A 22,168-nucleotide genomic window follows, 5' to 3' on the forward strand; every position below is an offset into this window, starting at 1 on the left:
ATACAACGATAAACAGCTAGCTAAAAACATATTGTGAAAGGCTGACTAAACAGGGCACAGAGTGGGCGGTGTGCCCTGCCTCGGCAGCTCATTAGACCACGTCAGACAGTACAAGTACATGTCCATTCAAAACAATCCCGTGGGTAAGTGAGGCTAAAAGGCAAGCGCTTTACACTCTGAATGAAATAATTAATAACTGTCACAGACTTTATAGTTCATGCTAAATTAAATGTGATATGCAGTACTGTTGGATCAAGTGGTACAATACTAGATGCCTAATTTAGACAGCATAATTCTTCATACCATATACATACCTTATCATCCTAAAAGTGCTCTGTTTTGGTATAGTCCATAAACTTTCTTCACTCTCAGCAGTTTCTTTACTACATTTTCATGTGTGTTTTCAAGCACTAATATGAAGGAAAATCCAAATCACTGTCATGGTTAATCTGCTTTAAACAACAATCATCACTGGAGCTTTATTTAACTGCTAAGTGGAAATGGCTAGTCGGCAACTACAGTTTTGTGATAATCGGTTCATCTCTTAATTTATTTTTTTAAGCACAAATTCCAATCATTTGATGGTTCCCACTTCTCCAATGAGAAGATTTACTGTTTTATCACAGTTCATTCATTTTCTGCCTGCCTTTGCCATTTCCCTAACTCTCTTGTCATTTCAGACCCTACCGCCCTTCAGCCACCTGACTCTTCCCCATCCACCCACTCACCTCTTCCTAATTCCCTCATAAATTCCTAGTATACTGGTCTATTTCTCCCATTTCTCTGCCAGATTGTCTATTGTGCTTTCCATGCCGTAGCTCAACAGCCTTGCTTTTCTGTTTTTGCCTGCCTGTTTTCGACTACCTGCCTGTTTTTGAATTTTTGCCTTTTGCCCGCTCCTTTTGCCTTGTTGCCCGGTTTTCCTGCGCTCCTTTCCTGCTGATCACTGTCCCACACCCTGTTTGTGCCTTTTGCTTGTCCCTGCCTGCTTTTGTCTGCTGAACCTTAATAAACGTGAACTGTTTTGAACTTTTACTTGTGTCTCTGAGTCGTACAATTGTGTCCTCCCTATCCTGAGCCGTGACAGTTTCTGTTTTATATTATTGTAAATAATATATTTCTTTTCTTTTTTTATTTCTTTTGGATTTTGACAAAACAAGACATCACCTTGGGGTCTAGAGCAACCTAATAATAGCAACCCAACATAATTGGCAGATTAATTAATATTGAAAACAATCGTTAGATACAGTCCTTGTTAACTTATGGACAACTGCGATGTTACCACCTAAGATATTACTACAATTTCAAATATTAGATATCTTATATAAGCACTGTTTTTATTTGCAATATCAAAAAGTAAACCTTGTACATGCATATATTTCTCATCTTTAATTTGGATACAGCTAAATTTGAACACCATTTATATCAAATATTTAAATGTTTATTCATAATTATTTTCATTATTGACTAATCTGCTGACTATTTTCTTGAAGAATTGAACAGTTGCTTGGTGTGTAATGTCATAAAGTGTGAAACATCTTCATCACAATAGCCCGAGATGACTTTTTCAAATGGAATTAGAAAATGTGTGGATTTTTTGCTTGGGAAACAACATAAACTATTAATTGATTGATTAAATGACTTTATTTTAAAGAATTGACTATAAGTGTTATGATTTTACAAAATTCTGTTGTCCAAATTTATAATTCCAAGCAAAATGTGTTTGTTTGACATGCATGAAGAGTTTCGTCTGATGTAACATGGGTCATGCAATTGAACAATACGGTCACAGAAAACATTAATATCGTAAAAATTTTCCCATTAATGTGACATTTATTTCACCTAGCCCTAATATACGCACAAGTAAACCACAAGCTGCATTGTCTCCTTAAGGTATACTGTATATAATGAGGTAATACAATCCAGAGGTTGGAGAGCAAAGCATGTGTACTGCAGGTGTGGAGCTCTGATAAATGACAGAGGTTTCTGTGCAGTAATTGGCTGTGTCTTAAGAGAGGCTACAGAAAATATTTGCCTCCTCTCCTTTAATATGCATATTAATGGCCCTGAAAACAAATATATTTTCTGCGTATTTTTTGATGCGGTGGTAAGTGCTTGTATTTGGGGGAGTGAATGAGCTTTGCTATTCTGTTAAGGTCAGTGTGTGTGTGCAGAAAATGGAAAGTAAATGTCGAAGCTATAGGCCTCTATCTCCCTCCATTTCTCTTGCCTCTCTTGCAACATTAACTGTCCAATCGCAGGATAATGGAGGGGAAACCAATGCAGCGTTCAGACAGAGCGATGCACCGCCTTCCTAGTGCATGTGTGTGTGTCTGCATGTGAGAAGAAGAGAGAAAAATATGTGTGGCATTTGGTATTAAACGCACGTTTAGGTAAGCGTTTGCACTGCTGTGTGTGAATAGGCTTTCTGCTGTTTTTGGGTGAAAGGATGAAAAATGGCAGGAGGAAGGAGAGAGTCAGTGCTCTGGGGAGTCTGTGTGTGTGTGTCTATGCATACACGCATGCACGCATCATGCAGTCACTGCCTCTAAATCATGCAACAGAAGAGGTGCAAAGAAGGAAAAGCTGCACTCCAACGATCCCCATTGGGCTGGGGGAGGGAGAGGAGACGAAAAAGGGGAGAAGGGGGAGCCTGTTATGCTTCTACACTTTAACAATTATCCCATAAAACATCTCATCACCGCCGGGGAGCAATAGTGGAGGGATGGGAGAGAGAAAAAAGAGAGGGGGCATCAAATGTATAGAGAGAGGGATAGGAGGAAGGATGAGGCTATTAGGGAAGAGACGCAAAGAGTGATGTGTAATGACAACAAAAAGCTAAATGATAAAAGAATAATAGCCGTCTCCACGATTCGTAAGCCCGTGGGAAGAAGGCTGAGGCTTTCGAGATTTATAGATGGAGCACACATGCACACACTGTCTTATACACACACTTAAACAGCTCCCATTTTAGGGCATGACTTGAACATTTTACAAACACAATCGAGCTCAAGGCGTACGCAGAGAGCCTCCAATTTCCCCAGGGCCCGCAGGACAAAGGAGCGCTGCAGTGCAGAGGGAGAGAGATGTGTGTGTGTGTGTGTGTTTGTGTGTGTATGTGTGTGTCTGTGTTGGGGTATTAAATCAATACTTTTGTGAATGCTGATAGATAATTGATCTCATCAGTGGGCCTGTTCATGCATGGTCACAATCCTCCAGGAAGGCAAGGAACACAGAGGTGTAGGCGGCAGAGCAGGAGAGGAAGTGGCAGAGGGTGAGGAGGGAAGTAGTAAGTAGCGGGGGAGGGGGAGTGAAGAGAGGCAGGTGCACAGTCAGAGAAAAGATAGGAATGACAGACGAGAAAAGAGCGAGGGAGAAAACTAAGGAGATAAAGAGTGGTGATGCAGAGGAATCAAGAAATTGCTACCTCTTCTTTTTCTCCATTAGTCAATCTCTCAGTTGTGTTCCACATTTATTCAGATGGACTCCAGTAACAGTATCCCGGAAGTAGAAATCCCCATAGATGATGTTCCATGACTCACAGTTGGAGCACTTCTACAGCTTGGATCGGCATGAAACTCTCCCAGGTAAAATCATCAACACAAAAGATTAGATGTTTCTAAGTTAAGTAACATTAAGGATATCACTGAAATACAACTAACAATTAACCGTTCGCTAAACCCTGCCTCCAAACGGCGATTGGTCTAATCAAAGCTTAGCACCCGTATCTACAAGACAGGACTGTCGAACTTTAGATTACATTACATGTCAAAACAGTGTGGATAAGGCTGTAGTAAGAGCTCTATCTAGCTATAGCTGATAGAATCTGCTAGCCAAAGTTGTCATTTCAGCCAACAAGCTACTGTAAAAAAAATCAGAGAACCAGTGTTTCAAAAATTAAAGTGAATTTAGAGTCGTACACCTGCCATATGTGTTTAGCTTCAAAGGCATAACAACATTAACTAGGGAGGGTAGAGTCAGTGTGTCACATGAAAATGACTCAGAGAGTCCAGCATAAAAATACTACAGTAGCTGCATTTAGAGAAGGAAGTCAAATGCTGCAGTTGAAATCGAGGAGTGCTTTTACAGTACATCCTCTATGTGCTAACATGACTGTTTGAACTAAATTTCCTCGCAACTAATCAAGTAGTTGTCAAGATATTTCAATAAATTGAATAAAAAACAAAAATTTCATCGTCATGGTGGCACAGAGGAAAAGTCAGGGATCCACCAAAGTCACCATTAGTCCTTACAATATTTCATTCATGGATGGTTTATGAGATGATGCCCCCACACCATCTTTGGTGGCCAAATGACCATATAGTTGTAAAATTTTATAATTTCTGATTTGAAGGGCCCTCATTACATGGTTTCAATAGTGAACCTTAAATGAACTATACTAAAAGATTACGTCTGTTCTATAATTTTCTTATTCTCAAGAAATCCCAACAAAACCAACAAATATCGACTGTGTGGTCAAAGCCTGATTCCTCTGTGCCACCAACATCCGTTGTGTTTTTAATAGTTTTTGGCTGGACTGCAACACTGGGGCCAGCCATTTAAACACGAATGTCCACGACTGACTGACTGACTGCCTGTTTGAGTGCATGATAAAGTGGCACCATTGGTCTTCTTCACAAAAGCACCTAGAGACAAATCTAGCGACTTTTTGGACAAACCTGAAAAGCTTTGTCATGTACTGAAAATTCCTGCAATGCTAATAATGATGTATAAAGGATGATGTTTCTGTAGACATGAAATAACAACCAACTACCTGTCAAGGAGAAATTCAGAGGTGAAAAAGTAAATCAAAGACAAACAACATCTGTAACTTGGCTGTTTGCCATGCAGCCATTGATTTGAACCTGATTAGCATTAACGTTGCCTGTGGCTAGGACGAATCCAGCCATGCTAACATCAACACCACATCAATATCTGTCCGTTTATACTACAGCAACAGTACTGATGACTAATCTAATGATTAGGACTGAAAGAATGGGGCCACCCACCCACCCAGGTAGGTAGGGTAGGGTTCAGCAGCTATAAGGGCCCTCAAGAGTGGGCAGATGCTGCAGGGAAGCTATGCATCAGCTGCCTTAAGAGACGATAAGTTATGTATTAGAGAAAAGGGGAGGAGGAGGGAAGACCAGAGCAAGAGATACAGGTAGAGAGTTTAATTTTAGGATGTTTGGACCCACTATGACATAAACTTCAAGGTGTTTTAAATTACTTTTAAAGAAGTGATTGATGCTCCAAATTGGCATTTTTGAGGTTCGATGTGACACTGGTTACAATTAGAAATAGAACAGTTTTGTTCTTCTATACAGCATATTATAATGGAGTTTTGTTTTAGTTAGACCTTTATACTAGGACAGAGAGACATCCAAAATGATAATGCATACTGATGAAGTTGCAAGCCTTGAAAAAAATAAATTACTTTCGGGGATGCAAATTTATTTTCAAGAATTCCAAATTCCTTACTTTATTTTTGGAACCATGGATGAAGTTTGCAAGGGAAGATGATAGCACAGATATGCCTTAAAGAGACATAAATTGTCAAATGACAAAGAAAAAACAAATGAGGAAAATGCACAGTGTAAATGAGCTACAACAATCTTTGGTCTCCAAGGCCAGATTTAAGTTGCGACTGACTCCTGCAGCTTCAGCAAAGATTCAAACACAAGGAACTGAGTTCAACAGAAAAACTTGAATGCATCTAAGTAAGGATACCAATAAAGCACAAGGGTTTCAGCATAGGCAGCCTCTCCGGAAACACTATGATCATTAGCTTCACAGACTATAAACAGAGCAAGACATCCTGTATCTCAAATTCAAAAAATGTTCCAAAGCCCAAGATGACATACTCAGATGGCTTGTTTTGTTTGACAGCAACAACAGTCCAAAACCTATAGATCTTCATTATTTCAATCATCATAGAGGAGTAAAAAACATCAAATATTTTTCATTTAAGAAGCCACAACTGGAAAATGTTTGGCATTTTTGCTTAAAAAATGATAAACAGATAATCGAAATAGTTACCAACTGAGTAAGTGATCAACAGCTTTCCGTCACTGCCCTAAAAATAGTCTCAATTTCTATTGTGACTACCTTTGGACTAGCTGTGGAGACATGGCCATAAAATATATCAAAACAAGCTGAAAATTGAAATATACTGTAGCTCCATGAATTAGTTAATAACTCTTGCATTTCTCAAAAATATCCCAGAATCCCTAATACCAGTGAGAATCATGATCTGTTTCATTAATTAAATTGAGCTCATGCAACTTTTGAATGAAGAAAAAAATACTACCATCCTCTCATGAATAAAAAGTTTAATTCATGAGTAATAAAATTAACTGCTCCATTCAATACACTCAGAGGTTTTGCTGCCATAGGCTCACTTATTCTGGTAGGACCAGTAGATTATGGTGGCTAATGGTAGCTTAGCTACATGTTGTTGCTGTGTAGCTGACATTATTGAGACAGTTCGCTAACTTTAAGACTTGTCACAGATAAACAGCTATGGTTGTATCACAAAAATAAAACAGGGATAAGCACTCCCTCGTGAAAGGAAATTCAATTTGCCATTATCTTGTAATGGCCACTTGTGGCCATGGGAGCCGCTGTTCAGCAAAAGGTACATAGTCTCGCTTTAACATCAATGAACACAAACACACGCAGTGACACACACAGTGAGATGCACACCTGCTGAGAGTGGGAATAAATTCAGTGTGACAGTGTGACACAACACACAGCTTCGGAGACAGCCAGCGCCAACCTCTTGCCTATCCGTCACCGCCTTTATCTCTCGGCCTCAAAGGAAGAAAATTCAATTCACTGGAAAAACAGAGCCACGCTCTCCAAGCTGTTGTGTCATGATGAAATGGTTTTAATTGTCGGCTTCAGCTTTAGTGCGCCATTAAAAGTGGACCGTGGAGTTGTCACTGAATGAAGTGACAAGAGATGCCTTTGTATTTGTGTTATTTGTCTATATCTGTGAATGCAGAAGCCATCGTGGAGTATTTGTTTGCTCATTTGTGTGGATGAGTGCGAGTCTGTGTGCGTGGGCTGGCAGAGAGGTTAATAGGAATCTCACATGTGTTGACTGGAGTGACTTGCGCATGTAATATGGGCTGATTGCCTGTATGTGTGTATGTGTGTATGTGTATGTGTGTGTGTGTGTGTGTGTGTGTGTGTGTGTGTGTGTGTGTGTGTGTGTGTGTGTAGTATCAGCAGCAGGGTATTGATTTTCGGTAGTCCTTGTTGTATTTAGTAAATTAAACTTCCTACTTTGTTACTTACTTCCATGTAACAAGAGGGCCCTCCGGCACTTATCAGGCAACCACACACACACATGTACACGCACACATCACTGATTCTTCCCCCCTCGCTTTCATTCAGGAGAACTTAGCCAACAAAATCCTATCATTCAATATGTTCCAGTGTACTGAGATGGTGAGTACATGAATATCCCACAACACCATGAGCTTCTGATGAGTTAAGGGTGAGTTTAATTAAAAATCTGTAGCTCCATGTCTCTGGATTAGGATGTAACTCTAGCCATGCTAGTGGCGTGGCTCGGAGGATGGCAACATTCAGTCACTGGGTCGGTTGGTCGGTCCACTGTTTTGGACCTGACTAAAATATCTCAACAATTCCCTGGATGGATCGTCATGAAATTCGGCACAGACATTCATGGTCCCCAGAGGCTGAATTCTTATGACTTTAGTGATCCTCTGACTTGTCATCTGACACCAATATTAAGTCAACATTTATGGTTCAGAGTGAAAAATCTTGACAATTGTAGGATTGATGCCATGACATTTGCTACAAATGTTCAATTTCCTCAGAGGATAAATTTTAATTTGGATAAACAGGTTTTGTAATCCTCTGATTTGACTTCTGACTTGTTTTTTATTAAATTTATTGAAATATCTTGAAAGCTATTTGATAGATTGCAAGGAAATTTAGCACAAACAGTCATGTTAGCACGTAGAGGACGAATTGTAAAATCCTCTGACTTTTCTCTAACTCCTTCATCACGTCAAAATTTCTGTTTGTCATTACTTTTGAATACCTGCAAAAATAAAGACATTACCACCTTAATTGCTAATTAGCAAATGTTAACATGTTAACAAAATGTGCATATGGTAAATAGTGTACCTGCTAAATATAAAGATGCTAGACTTATCCCTGTCAGCATGTTAGCATGCTGATGTGAGCATTTAGGAGAGCAACCATCAAAAGAAATGGATATTTGCATTTCAAAAGTGTGCCTGTTTCCTATAACTTCTTAAAGTAGATATTTCATTATCAAATTAAGTGAGAACAGAGTTTGTACCTGAAACTCTGGCAGCTCTCCCTATGTAGACTCAAATATAACTGGATTCTCTACAGCTCTAGAATGTCAAGAGTAGTTGGTTTATGTGTATGCGAGGACTAGAGTAAATCATATCACCACAATGGGGCTCTTATTGGAAACCGCTACCTACGCTTCCATGATGCCAAAAATAAAAACAAACAGACAGAATGAGTCACGGCTCTGCTTAGGCTGGTCTCTCTTGTTAGGGAGACCCTGCTTTGAATCAGTATCTCCCACTTGTGTTGAGATATTTTAAAGAACGTCCTGGAATAATCTGGAGTCAAACTAGTCAAAAAAGATACAACACAAAGAGTGAAGTGAATTGTAGTTGTAATAATGAGGTATATACAGTGTTGTGGTCGCTGTATTTTTTCTTTATAGGTGCTGTGGGAAAATGGGTCAGATTTTTATCAATAATTTTTAGCTTAACTTCACTAAAATAGTTCTTTATGAGTTGAAAGTGTTATAAAATCCATCCATAGCTAGCATAAAGGGAAGTCGGTGTCGAAAATAGGAAGTTACGTTATCTCCACGTAGGTAATGTAGTATTTATCTGTAAAGGAAAGCTTTTTAGGTTGAGCAGAAAGGTAGGGACTAGGCCTTCTATCAAAATGTCTAGTTCTGAAGAATTTGACTGATTACTGTAAAAAAAGAGAACAATTTCAGATGATATAAAATGAAAATTTCATAATTTCAATAATGACTTTTAAGACCTGACACTGCACGAACACAAGCACGATTAATGGTACTTCCCAAAATACTTGCAGTTTTAACTAGCCAAGAATTATCCTTCATTCTTCTTTGCCAAGCCATAAAACCATCACTGCCGGTGAAGCATAAACCACCATTCTGCCCAAATCTTTGGTCTGCAGTTCAGAAAGCTTTGACCTCAATAGGGTTATCTCTGCTGGAATCTTCTCTGCTCACTAACATCACACGACCACAGACACCAAGCATGAGGCCAAAGCATAAACGTGACAGTCTTTGCTGCCCCGGTATAGTGAGTCTGGCAAAGGTGGGATCCATCTGAAGCCCCTCAAAGAGAAGTATAAATATAACAAATATCTATCCAAATAAAAATGTTTTATGACATGATAACACTACAATAAAGGTTTGGGTTAGGTTAAGGGAAAGATCACGGTTTGGGATAGAATAAGTACTTGGTTAAGGTGAGTGAAACTTTGTGCTTTGTGTGAAAATGACTACGTCCTTAAGGTTAGGGGATGGTTATGGCCATGGCTTACAACAATAACCACTTGGTTAAGGATGAGTTTGGAATGATCATGACCTTGCTTTAAAAAGTGTTGACTGTCTATAGGAAACGGGACATAAAAAACTTTCCCCTGTGTTCAAGTCGGCTGTTTTATTAACTGATCATAACTGATTGTTATGACTTCGGAGGAAATGTCAGATGGTCTTGCCTACTTCACATTGGACAGACACACAGACCATGAGCACACAGATTCAATGTCCATTTTTGTTGGCTAAAAGGCATCAGGGCCCGAATTTCCGCAAACTCTCTCCCCGACCTTTGTGCAAACCTCCCCCAGAGACTGAAAGCCTTTAACAGTGTGAGCGCCAGCCTTGACAAAAACACTTTCCTTTGTATTTCTAAGTGCCATACGAAAACAACAGGACTTGCTTGAGGTTCTTGGAAACGTTTCACCTCTCATCCGAAAGGCTTCTTCAGTTCTAACTGACTAGTGGGGAGTCCCACGAACCTCAGGCAGGTCCGTTCATATAGCACTTAGTAATACCATGACCTGAATGACTGAAAATCTTCACAGAAACTTTACCTTGTATGTGCACACAAGCAATTATATTTCTTCGCCCACAGAAAGACTAAGAGTTAATTTCACTGCAGAGTCAAGGACCAAAGATAATTTCTAAAATGTTAGCTTGGCATCATGTGCTTATAGTCCCTGAGGTTATTCCTGAAGATCAACCTGGGTTTATCAAGCCCTGCCATTAATTTTCCATTATCCACTAACTCTTCTATTAAACATACCACATAGCCTCTTATCCCTTTAGGAACAATAATGTCTCAAAGACAGACTCATACTGGAGAGGATTTTTTTTTTTTTTAGCTTTATGTGAGTTTTGTTCTAGTAATACACTTACTTGATTAAACTCCTATATCTAATTCTTGCTAATCACAATGAGACTGAAATGGTAGTTCTGCATTAGTAATCATTCTTTAGCCCTTATCAAGGCCGTAAATTCTAACAAACTAACACCAATGAGGCTGTACCAGTGCAGGATAACATAAACTATTCATCAATGTCAAACAGGAGCTTGTGGAGGAAGTTGTTAGTGGTTCTGTGTCTATGTCCATTTTACACAATGTTGTTCCTATTTTAAGGTAGTTTCAGGGTGACTTCTCTGATCTGAAGTTACACATTTTGGCACCTTTTTGGTCACACTTAGAACAATAAGAATAACAAGTCCTACAAAAATAAAACGACAAAATGCATTGAGCATTAAAGTTCTTTATCTTAGAAACAGTAGTTTCATAGATACTTTGACAAAATACGAGAAAGGAGAAGTTTGACGTTTTGGGAATTATTCTAATTCACTAAACTACCACACTAAACACACTACATATGTGACTGTTGCCAGCAGGCATTTAGCTTAGCTTAGCATATTGATAGAATTAAGGGAAGATTGTGCATAGGCACAAAATATTTGGATTAAGGCTAGAAAAAGATTCTGGTCATGGTCAAAAGAAAACGATGTTGGTTGGAAACAGGCAATGAATCTCACACACACTTCAACTCAGACCATCCTAATTCACATTGCACCTAGTGCCCTTGTCAGGTAAATGTAGTGTAAATGTAGTGTAGGTCATATTTGACAAATGACAAATATGATTGCTTTCCTTGTAAGGACAGTCTCAACTGGTGAACACAACTGCTACATTGTCGAACGACAGAAAAGTAATTGACAATTTCGAGCATCAATTAATCATTTTATTCATTTATCATGCATAAACAACAAACATTTGCTTTCTCCATTTTATATCACAGGAAATGGAATTTCTTTGAGTTTTGGGCTGTGCTCCGATAAGTTGTCATGAACATTTTTCACTATTATGCAACATTTTATAGATTTATCCATTAACAAATCAATAATGAATTAAAATAATTATTAATTTCAGCCTATGGCAGGATTTCAACAAGACCAGTGCGTCTTACTAGCAGCAAACCTGGGATGTGTCCACCTATTTACCTGTTTTTCTTTCCATCCATTTCACTAATCTACAAATGCATATTGTCTTAATATCTAATACTTAATCCATCCATGGTGTATCATTGAAATCCCTTTAGCTTGTTACTGGTAGTTTGTACAGCAAATATATCAAATTCTAGAGATAACGACGGTGAGAAGCCACCACTGACCAGATGTAACAAGTCATAACAGCATGTGAAGTGCAAAAAAGGAAAAACTGACTCACACTGCTCTGTAACGGGCGCACTTTGAATTTTGAGACTATCAGTGACTTCATCCTGGCACACTCCCAGCACAATGTTTGGACACTACTCTTTTTCTTTTTCTAACGTACACCCCCCCCATACACACATCAGTACTGTGTGTGTAGTGTCAGTCTGCTACTGCTGATAGGCAGCATGTGGTTTCTCCTCAACACTAATCGTGGTGTGCAGCACTAATGGACAAACCCACAATATGTCTCTGCTGGAAGTATGATCGCAGTGCGAAACTCTAGGACTTCCTGTCCCTCTGGGCTATCAGGATGTACAGACTCAGCTCACAGTGGAGGGATCTACACTAATACACACTCCCCTAAAGCAACAATGACTCAACAGCTTAGTAATCAACCACAAAGACACACACTGTGTGGCAGCTTTACACCAGCACCGTCAAAACAAAACCAATGAACTTTGGAGGCTGAACTGGCAGTAGAGTCCTGCATCACTATGAGTGGAACACCCATTGTGATCCACGCTGGCAAAACACATCGCTGCACCACACCCAGTACGTCATGACTCATCAGTCCCCCTCTGCCGTCCATCCATGCCAAAAGAAATGAGGGGAAGGCAATTGAGAGAGAGCGCCAGAGCGGGAGGGGAGATCATGAAGAAGGAGGATGAGGGCAAAGAGAATGAGGAGACAGATGCTGAGACACAAAGAGAGCAACAAACAGATGAGTGCACTGTGGGGTGGGACTCACCAGCTCAACCGAACCATAGTGTTTCCTGCTGAAGTCTCCACGCCTGCAGCCCAGGTCCTCCGAGGCAGAGCTGTAACAAAAACACATGATCAGACACATGGCCTATTTTGTCCTCCATCACACCACACAAACATACATAAACTGTGGCATCACTCATACACAAGGGGCAGCTGCAGCATCTTCTTTTCTGAAGTCTCTTTATCTCAGTATGTCTTCCTGTCCATGGCCACTTTGTACACACTACGTTCTTTCTTTCTCTCTCCCTTTGCCTTTTTCTTTCTGTTTTCCTTTCCCCTCCTCCTGTCTGCATCTCTGTTGGCGTGACGGGGCTGGTGGTGGCATGGTGACTGGCTGGGAGTGGCGGCAAACCCAGTTCTGATTGAGATGCTGGTCCTGATTGAATTAAACCCAAGTGATAGATGGAGACTGGCTGGGAGAGCTGACTGCTGGTCAAACAGTCACATGCACACACAGAGTAGATACAATCGCTGATACATACAAAAAGAAATGAACACACACACATCAGACAGCATTACTTACGACAAAGTAATGCTAACAGGACAGTTAAAGTGTTTTGCACTGTTCTCAAAATGTGAATAACAGCAGGATTTCAAAGTTTCTATGGCCCTAAAAGCCTCTTGGAACACAGATGTACTGTAGTATTGCATATTAGGAATAAGTCTGAAGTCTATTTTTTCTATGGCAAAAAATCCCTTTACACACAAAAGCCTGCCCTTCTTTCAAGTCTACTTCTAATGATTAAAGGAAAGGTTTGACATTTTAGGAAATATGCCAGTTTGCCTTCTTGCTGAGGCAAGAGGGCATTACTTAATATCTGTGCATTAAGTAATGGAGCTACGGCCGGGTGTTGATTAGCTTAGCTTACAGTAAAGACTTGGAAACAGGGGGAAACAGCTAGCCTAACTCACTGCACGGTTAAAAATCCCCCTACCAGCACCTCTCAAGCTCACACACTGTATTTTGTTTGTAAAATACATACAGAAACGGATAAAAATAACTAGTTGTGTGTATACAGGGAGTTTCATGCTCTAATAATTGGCCGAGCTGCTGGTTCCTAGGAAATAGTAATAGCAACTTCCTGTAAAACCAAACATTGCTGTTTTTACATTTCTGTTTCTGTCCAGATTAAAGAGGAGAGATACAACATGTTAATTAGTGGACTTCTGGGGTGTTTAAATGTCCATTTTTTATCTTTTGACAGAGCCAGGCTAGCTGTTTCCATCTGCCTTTATGCTAAGCTATGCTAACGGACCGCCCACTCTAGCTTCATGTTTACACCACAGACACGAGCATGGTATCGACCCTTTCATCTAACTCTTGGTAAAAAAGAAATAATCATATTTTTTTTTAAAGTCAACCTAGAGACCATCTTGCAATTGGATCACACCAGCTGCGATGCCCGTCAACATGTTGACACTCTGACCCAGGACTACTCAGTAGTCATTACTACATTACATGAGTACTCAGGACCACGCCCATCTGCGAACTCATCTTCATTTCGATCTCAACTACACACCTGTAAAGTTTAGTGACTGTATCCTGCACAGTGACACTATCGCGGTGACAAAGTCTGTCCCCAGATAGACAAACAGACATATAAACACCTGCCAAAGTAGTCTAAACCGCCTCTGGGGTAATTACACACACACACATGTGTGCAGGCACAAACACACACACACACACACACACACACACACACACACACACACACACACACACACACACACACACACACACACACACACACACACACACACAGACTCACAGGGTGAAAACAATACCAGCCACACTGTCACGGCTGGTAACAAGGGGAACTGCTCAGTCATTCTGGTCTTGTTGTGTTTATGCATATCATCCATATGATGTGATCAAGCTGAAGCTGCCCTGCAACTGCACAGCAGTTTACAGCACAATGATCCAACAAGAACTTTGTTGGAGACTCAAGGCTCATTGTCTCACTGGGAGTGAATTGACCAAGAGTAACCATGCATCACAGAACAACCCATGTATCACTGCTTATCTTAGTCATAATGATCATATTACTATCGATTCATCCTGATCCCAGTAGAATAATCACTTGATAGCATTGTAAAAAGCCTAAAAACTCAGAATAAAATTTCACAGAAAGAACAAGCTAGGATATTACTCTAAAATGGCCAGTTCGTTTGTCTACACACAGCCAGGGACTACAGCAGTGTTCTCAAAGATTCCTTTTAATAGCATTTGATTTCTTTCGAATACGAAATGCATAAGAATCTGGTTAAATCCTATTAAAAATTAAGTCATTAGAGAAGCAAAATCATTGCCAGTGGTAAGTGGCAAAGTATGCCAAAGCAAATTCTCACACTATGCAGGGACACTGGTTTAACTGGGAAAATGTCAAGAAAAGTCAGGTGGTTTGAGTGATTAGTTAAAGAGCATGTTTATAAGAAGGACGTATCAGGGATTAGACTGCATGATACATACCCACAGGTGTTGGTTTGCTGCCGGAACATGGTAACTTTGCACGCGCGCTGTCAAAATGTAAAATTATTTCTTCACAAGCACACACTGAGAGCTCACACTGGGAAAGCAGGAGCAGAAATGAGACCTCGCATCTCGCAGTGCAACAAAAGACAGTCGGCACCACAAAAGACATAAGTCTCAGGGCAGAAATTTTGTGTGGGTTGATTGTCACATTGCAGCTGCATGAGTACTGAGGTTGTATCTCATCAGTACATTATGCTAGCTTATTTTTTTGTATTTATTTGCTTTCTTGTCTCAAGTTAGATGAGAATATCAACACCACTCTTGTTTCTGTCCATTAATGTGAAGCTACAGCCACCAACCCGTTAGCTTAGCTTAGTTTAAAGACTCGAAAACCACAAATTGTTATTTCTTCTGTTTGGTTTTTAAACAAACAAGATACAGCGTTTTAATTAGTAAAATTTTCAGGTGCTGATATGCGGATTTCGTGGCCTTCGGAAATCGCCTGGCTAGCTTTTCCCCTGTTTCCCTGTATTTATGCTAAGATAAGTCAATCGGCTGCTAGCTGTAGCCTCATATCTAGTGAACAGTCATGAGAGTGTCATCAATCTCCTCACCTAACTCACGGCAAGAAAGTGAATGTTTCCCAAAATGTCGAATAATTCATTTAATTTGTCGTTTAAACCTCAACCTTCTGTTTTCATGTATCTAGCATCTGTATGATTGTCTGAGTGGTGATATGACCTGCATGCTTTTTGCTTCCTCTGTCTCTCTCACATCCCCCACTCTTCTTCTGTCTCGCCCTAACTCTTCCCTCTCTGGTCAGTTTGCTCTCTCTCTCTCTCTGCAAAGGAGGAGATGAAGGCAGAGTGGGGCTGTTAATACATAATGTACACTCAAGCTTAAAGGACGTATTTTAAAGTGTGTCTGTACTACAGGATGTATCCATCACTGTTTCATTACTCACTGTCTTCCTGCTTGCTTGCTCTGGTGATTGGGGGTGGGGTCAACTGGAGTTCCATCACAACATGCACTCCATCACAGCTTCTACCTTTATGTGATCCCAATTTTTCTTCCCAGCACCCAGGTCCCTATCTTTCCTACCCTTCACCTTTCCTTTGAGAAGGGGTCATGAAAAGGACTGAACTTTGAAGGCGGGGGGGGCTTAAGTGGCACCACCCCACCCACCACTGGGAGAGGAAAACCACTCCATCTCCTAGTGAAGCTCAGGAGAAGCTCATGAGTCTGGGGCTTTTGGTGATGTTCAAATGTACATATTTATGTTAAGACTGAAGTGAAAGGCAAAATTGACAGATGAACACAGTAAGTGAAAAAAATGAGGTTGAATGCTGAGGTTTTTTCTGTGTTTAAACTGCATATGCCATCAACCACATCTCTTAAGTGGCTTTGGTTCAAGAGAGATCTTTTTGTTTAATAGCCTTGGTTAGTTGGTTTGGCTTTTTGGCTTGAGTTAAAATGCATCAAAGCCGTCACTTGGCGCATTTTGTGCACACAAAGATTTTTTTCAAAACCTCAACACTTGGCTGCGCAATGCCCAAAGGAAAAGTGTTACCAGAGTGAGAATGTTCCTTTGTTTACTTGGAAAAGCGCTCATTGCCCAATTTTAGCTTTTTCGTTTGTTAAAATGATTGGTTTTTTAACACATGTAGGAGGTGTAGCCTATGGTGAACTAAGCCATTTGTGCACAAGGTGGTTTCTGTCAGACCAAACAGATAAGCAACATTCAAGTTGTGGTGACACCTATTAACGAGCCGAAGGGGTAAAGTGCCTCCAGTCTGATGAAGAACATGTACCTGTCAAGAGAGCTTTGGGAGAGCAACACATTGATGATTACATATTCCGATTTCAAGTACAGTATATATATAAGGAATCAAAGCATCAAAAAATTATTTTTCTTCTTCTATTCACTATAACCGAACTAAGGAGAGAAACTTGTCCCAGTCATGTTTTTTGCTCGAGTTCTTCAATATTGAGTAAGTGCTGAGTTTGATCTAAGTTTTTTTTTTTTTTGGGGTTTATCTTGTCAAAACAACACAATCTACTGATATTACGAGGTTTTATGTCCATTATATATATTCTTTTCTTTTCTTTTAGCCATGCTAGCTATGTACTTTTAGGATACAGTGATGTTGGTCAGTCCACCACTTAAATAAGGACTAAAATATCTCAACAAGTATTGGTTGGACTGCCATGAAATTTGCCCTGTTACCTTACACTCCTGACATGCAGCATAACATGTATTTGAGATATAACACAGTTGAAACCATTTTCCTGCATTCAAAGCTGTCTATATGTTTGGAAACCACAACTTGAGCTCTGCAACACAACAGTTCAGATATCCACTTTCCAGCAACATAATGGCTGTGAAAGCTTGGACCAAAGAGAAATAGCACTGAAACAGAAAGAGGTAAAATGGATATTCATTACTTAACTGCTGCCCTCAGTAATGGTGTACGGGAAAGGTAACAAATTGTGGTTTCTGTCACAGGCAATGGACAGTGGCCACTGAAAGGCTCCATACAGTGAAATGTGAAGTATAAATCAAACTGCCACCCATCATACTAAACCTCCTTGTGCTGCTCAAGAAAAAGCCAATCCTTTTATCAGTTATATTAAATACGGTATGACTCTTTAAACTCATAAATCATTCCATAAAGCGGCTCTTTTTGAGACTGTGTTAGGAAGAAAAGCCAAATACACCAAAAAGCCTTAATGCTTACAGGTGTAGAGGAAATACCAAACACAAGAGTGATGAGAGTGACAATGAAAAGCATAAAAAAGCCCATCAAGTGGCACAAAATTCAGAAATTATCTAACATTTCCCTTGTCTATCTCACACATGCATCCATATTTGGCAACTACACATGGCGGTCTAAATAATTTAAATGACAGGGGACTGTTTTCTGCAGTAGTCCCTACTGCAGAGATGTTCAAATGTTAAATGATATAGATTAGAACTGTTTCACAATCCCCCCACGTGCAACAGGTTCCAATCGGAAACTTTGGGTAATCCTTTTGGGATTCAAACCATTTTTTAATCCAATCTAAATTCTTCTGATGCATGCACCAAGACTTTATATTGACTTATCTGTGAGCATTAACAAACACAATTGCAGTCACAGATGTTGCTGCACTGCATGCACAGTACACATAAAGACTAACCCAACATACACTTTTCTACCACAGTTTTCTGATTAACTAATAAGTCAGAAAGTCATTTTGCTAGAGTGACTAATGGAGAAAAAGCCAATTCATACTATAAGAAGCTATAACAGCAATATGAAAGAAAATAGCATTTCATGAAATTTTCATTTCATTCTGTTTGGTTCTGTTTCCTCTCTTGACATTTGGTGCAAAATGGAAAGAAGCGCCTTTGCTATTGGCAGCACTGTGGCATAAGAGCTGTATGTTTACTATATGATATCGCTCTCTCTCTCTCTCTCTCTCTCTGTGTTCAAGTGTCTCTGCAGCCCCAAGCTCTCCGGTCTGGCGTTCAAGCTGGTAAAGAACTGCTGCAGTGGTGGCATTTTCAGATCCGTCAACAGTAAGAGGCTGGAACTAAGCTACAATGGAGTAACCTTGGACTACACCTGAACTCAGCTGCACAGTTTAAGCCATGTCCTCCCCTGCCGTGTGGCCACATAGGTTATTCTGTTTCCGTCAAACACTGCCAGAGCTGCAAGCACCTCCAGTCTACGTTGAATTGAAAAGCACGTCATGAATAATTCATGATTTTCCGTGTTCATTCTGTATTGTCGGTTCTGCCACAAAAAGACAGCTCAATTAATAATCGAGGGGTGAACATTCAGTTTACAGTTTTATACAACTACCGACAAAGCTGCACATAAACCAGAGCTGTGGTTTAATGAAAAGCTTCGGTAGCTGGAAGAGTCTGTAGAGGCGCGTCAATACTTCCAGACTGGAGACTTGTGGATTCAGCGGCGCTCAGTTTGCCAGACATCCCAGAGTAAATGGAAAAAGATCAATAAATCATGCACTTGATACATAACTAGACAAGTAGGCCTATGAAAACTCGACCCAAACAGTCAATTATTGTAAACATCATTAGCCGATCCGAGAGGGTAATAAGGCACTTTACGCACCAACAATTCTTTTGTAAACCGGAGCAGGTGTTCTCAGCCTCGTCTAATTTGCTCGGGGCTGCATGAAATATGCCGGTGCTGCAGGGATATGACAGAGCGACGACAGAGAGCTATGCATTCAACAGATGCGAGGTGGCATGCATAAACACAGGTAAGAGTAGGATTTGGGTTTTTCTTTTACCGCTGATTGAAAGTCAACAATTTGTTAGACGCTGGATCCACACTGTTCATGTCCCCATGCGATGTCAGTCCAGCGGACAAGGCGACAACGACAAACCGGCGTCTCCCCCCCCCCTCCCCCGGTCTGTTTCTCCTCTAGCTAGGAGCTCAGGAACATCACTGCGGCGCAAACTCCGACAACAGCTGATCAAAACCCGGTTGGTGGTCGGACTCTTTGTGGCATTTGGCTTTGCGCGCAACTAGTCACAGCATGATGGTGAAGCGTAACGGCTCTGCCATAGGAGCTGTGTGCTGCCTGTGTGATCTCTCTCTCTCTCTCTCTCTCTCTCTCCCTCCCTCCCTTCTTCCCTTGCTCACACACACACACACACACACACACACACATCAGTGGAGCATTTCACGTCTCAACGATTTTTTTTTTTCTTTTTTTTTTGCTGGAGGCTCTGCAGAGCAAAAGGCACCATTCAGAGCAGATTACTCTTATCGTTCTTCTTCTTTGAGTCGCTGTTACATCACCGTCAATTCCGCGAAGCTTCCCTACAGTTACAGTATCCTGGAGCGCAAAGTGATGTCAGGATGCAGGACTAAGGCTGAGGCTCGCGTCTCATCATGCCGAGTGAGCACTGAGGGAAAATATGAAAGGAACCTACACATGCATTGTGAATTTTTGTTTTTTCTGCTCTTAAAAGTGATTATCGGTCGGTTAGGAAAATGGCAGGAAATGTAATCCGTGTGCAGCTTTGCATCCTCCAAAGTCCAATTATTTATCTTAAGATGATGGTAAATCAGCTTTTATTTTGAAAAAATTCGAAATTTTGTCACCCTTTTAGAAGGTTTAACTAATGGCTTAATTATTAGGCTCTTACTAAATCATTAACTAAACCTTAATAAATCACTTATAAGCCATCGATAAGAACAACTTTGGGGTTGCAAGGTTGTCAAAAATCTTTTTGGCAGGTGTTTATCCTTTCTTAATAGGCCTACACGTATATGCAGTTACAAAAGCTGGTAATTAAACAATAAAAACCAATGGGGTTTCCCGCTTTCTAATAAGATATCAACTCTGACCTTGTAAACATTAATAAGTCATCAATAAAGGTTTTAATCCATCAAGTCTGCAATCGTAATTATGAATAAGTTGTTTCTAAATTGATTCTGGTCAGACGGTCTAACCTGGGATTCTTCCACAACCTGGCAACCCAAAAGTTGCTCTAATGGATAATAACTGATCGACAGAAGCATTAATAATGATTTAAGCCAATAGTCACAATTTATGAACCCTATATAAATAGAGAGGTATTAGAGTCTGATAGCAAATTTTCTAACATTTCTCTCAAAGAAAAAACTGATCTCTGTGTTTCTTTGGCCTCTCAGATCTTCACCAATCAATCACTCTTATGTGCTCCCAGGGGTCTACCCATAATTCCACTCAACAGGAGGTCCAGGCAGTGATGAGGTCATTCATTCATGCGTCCTCCCTCCTCCCTGTCTCCTGTTTTATGTCTTGAAAATGCACTTTTCTACTTTCTATTGATTAACTCTTTGCTTATTTAACACCCTGGTCGGTCCGGGACAACACAGATACACACGCAGAGATCTGAGTCCGGCAGTTATTTGCACTGCCGCCACATTCATTAGAGTAATTGAGTGATGGCATGACGCAACAAACTTCCACTCTTGTTTTGTTGACAATGGCTTGACTACCTAATTGTTTGGGATCCCACAGACCCCGACACTGTACGTGTAAAAATAATGACAATAATTATCGCAGCGTCAACCTACTCTTGTTTTCCTTTTCTCCTGGTCCCATTAAAGCCCAATACTGAAAAACATTGAAGTAGTGAGCCTTTCATTTGCCACAAACTTGACGGAAGGGACAAAATTCTGAGCAAACTCCAAACTCCAATAACAGCAGATTTGGGAGGGGTAGTGCTGTGTGAAATCTACTGTCGACATCAGTCACCCGTACACAGAGTGTGAAACCCCAAACATAAGTAATGTTTCATATTCTGTAGTGACTTCTGAAACATGTCATCTGTTCAAAATCATGTTTACAAGCAGTTCTCACAAGATGAAGGAAAGTCATGAAGCATCAAGGTGATAATACCGTGTTACGTGTGTTTTGTTAGTTGATAGGGAAGGCCTGGGGCCTCCAAGACCCCAAACATAACAAGGATAAGATCACATCTTTCAAACAATATTCACAGGCCCATATGTACATTAAAACAGTTTAATAGTTCTTGTCCTTACTGGTCGTGAAAAGATCCCTTCCAATGAGATTCCAATGTAAGTGATGGGGTCAATATCCACAGTCCCAATTCAAAGTACAAATGGGCATCTGAGTATTGGTATAAGAGAAAATCTCACTCTGTCCTTTAAGGTCTTGAACAGTCAGAGTAATGCTACGGGATGGGGAAAAAAGAAAGAGACTGAAAGAAAATACTTGTCACTTGTCAGTATGTGCAATGAGCAATACTGAACATGTGAGGGGGAGGACACGTAAGGACAAACGGAGGAATATGGCAAAGACATGTCAAGAAGGAGTTCCATTCTTGACTCCCTGCTCACACATGCACAGGATAGCGGGTGAAACGCGAGCTCAGGTAAATCTGATACCTTCACAATAACCCAGCCACAGCTACAGCCACAGCCTGTGTCTCCAGCTCAGCCTACACACACACACACACACACACACACACACAAACACACAACATGAAAGAGTGCAGGAATGCTCGGCTCAGGCTACACGACACTCAGCCACTCATCAATTTTTAATCAGTAGAAACCCCCCTCTGTGGCACGCCGCATCACAGGAAAATACCCAAA

At 40.4% G+C, this 22,168-nt stretch overlaps 1 protein-coding gene across 5 annotated transcripts in view; it reads right to left on the reverse strand.

The window, feature by feature from the left end:
* garnl3 (GTPase activating Rap/RanGAP domain like 3) overlaps positions 1-22,168 on the reverse strand; it is a 77,418-nt gene that overhangs the window by 40,970 nt on the left and 14,280 nt on the right. For 4 of the 5 annotated variants that reach the window (XM_040157924.1, XM_040157923.1, XM_040157921.1 and 1 more), the window contains exon 2: positions 12,552-12,621. In XM_040157924.1, the coding sequence (XP_040013858.1) occupies positions 12,552-12,621 (70 nt within the window). Of the gene's footprint in view, positions 1-12,551; positions 12,622-19,343; positions 19,428-22,168 lie in introns of those variants that run through there. The other variant, XM_040157922.1, reaches the window with a different exon arrangement.

This window comes from Xiphias gladius, chromosome 20, assembly GCF_016859285.1.
Source record: "Xiphias gladius isolate SHS-SW01 ecotype Sanya breed wild chromosome 20, ASM1685928v1, whole genome shotgun sequence".
NCBI lineage: Eukaryota > Metazoa > Chordata > Actinopteri > Istiophoriformes > Xiphiidae > Xiphias > Xiphias gladius.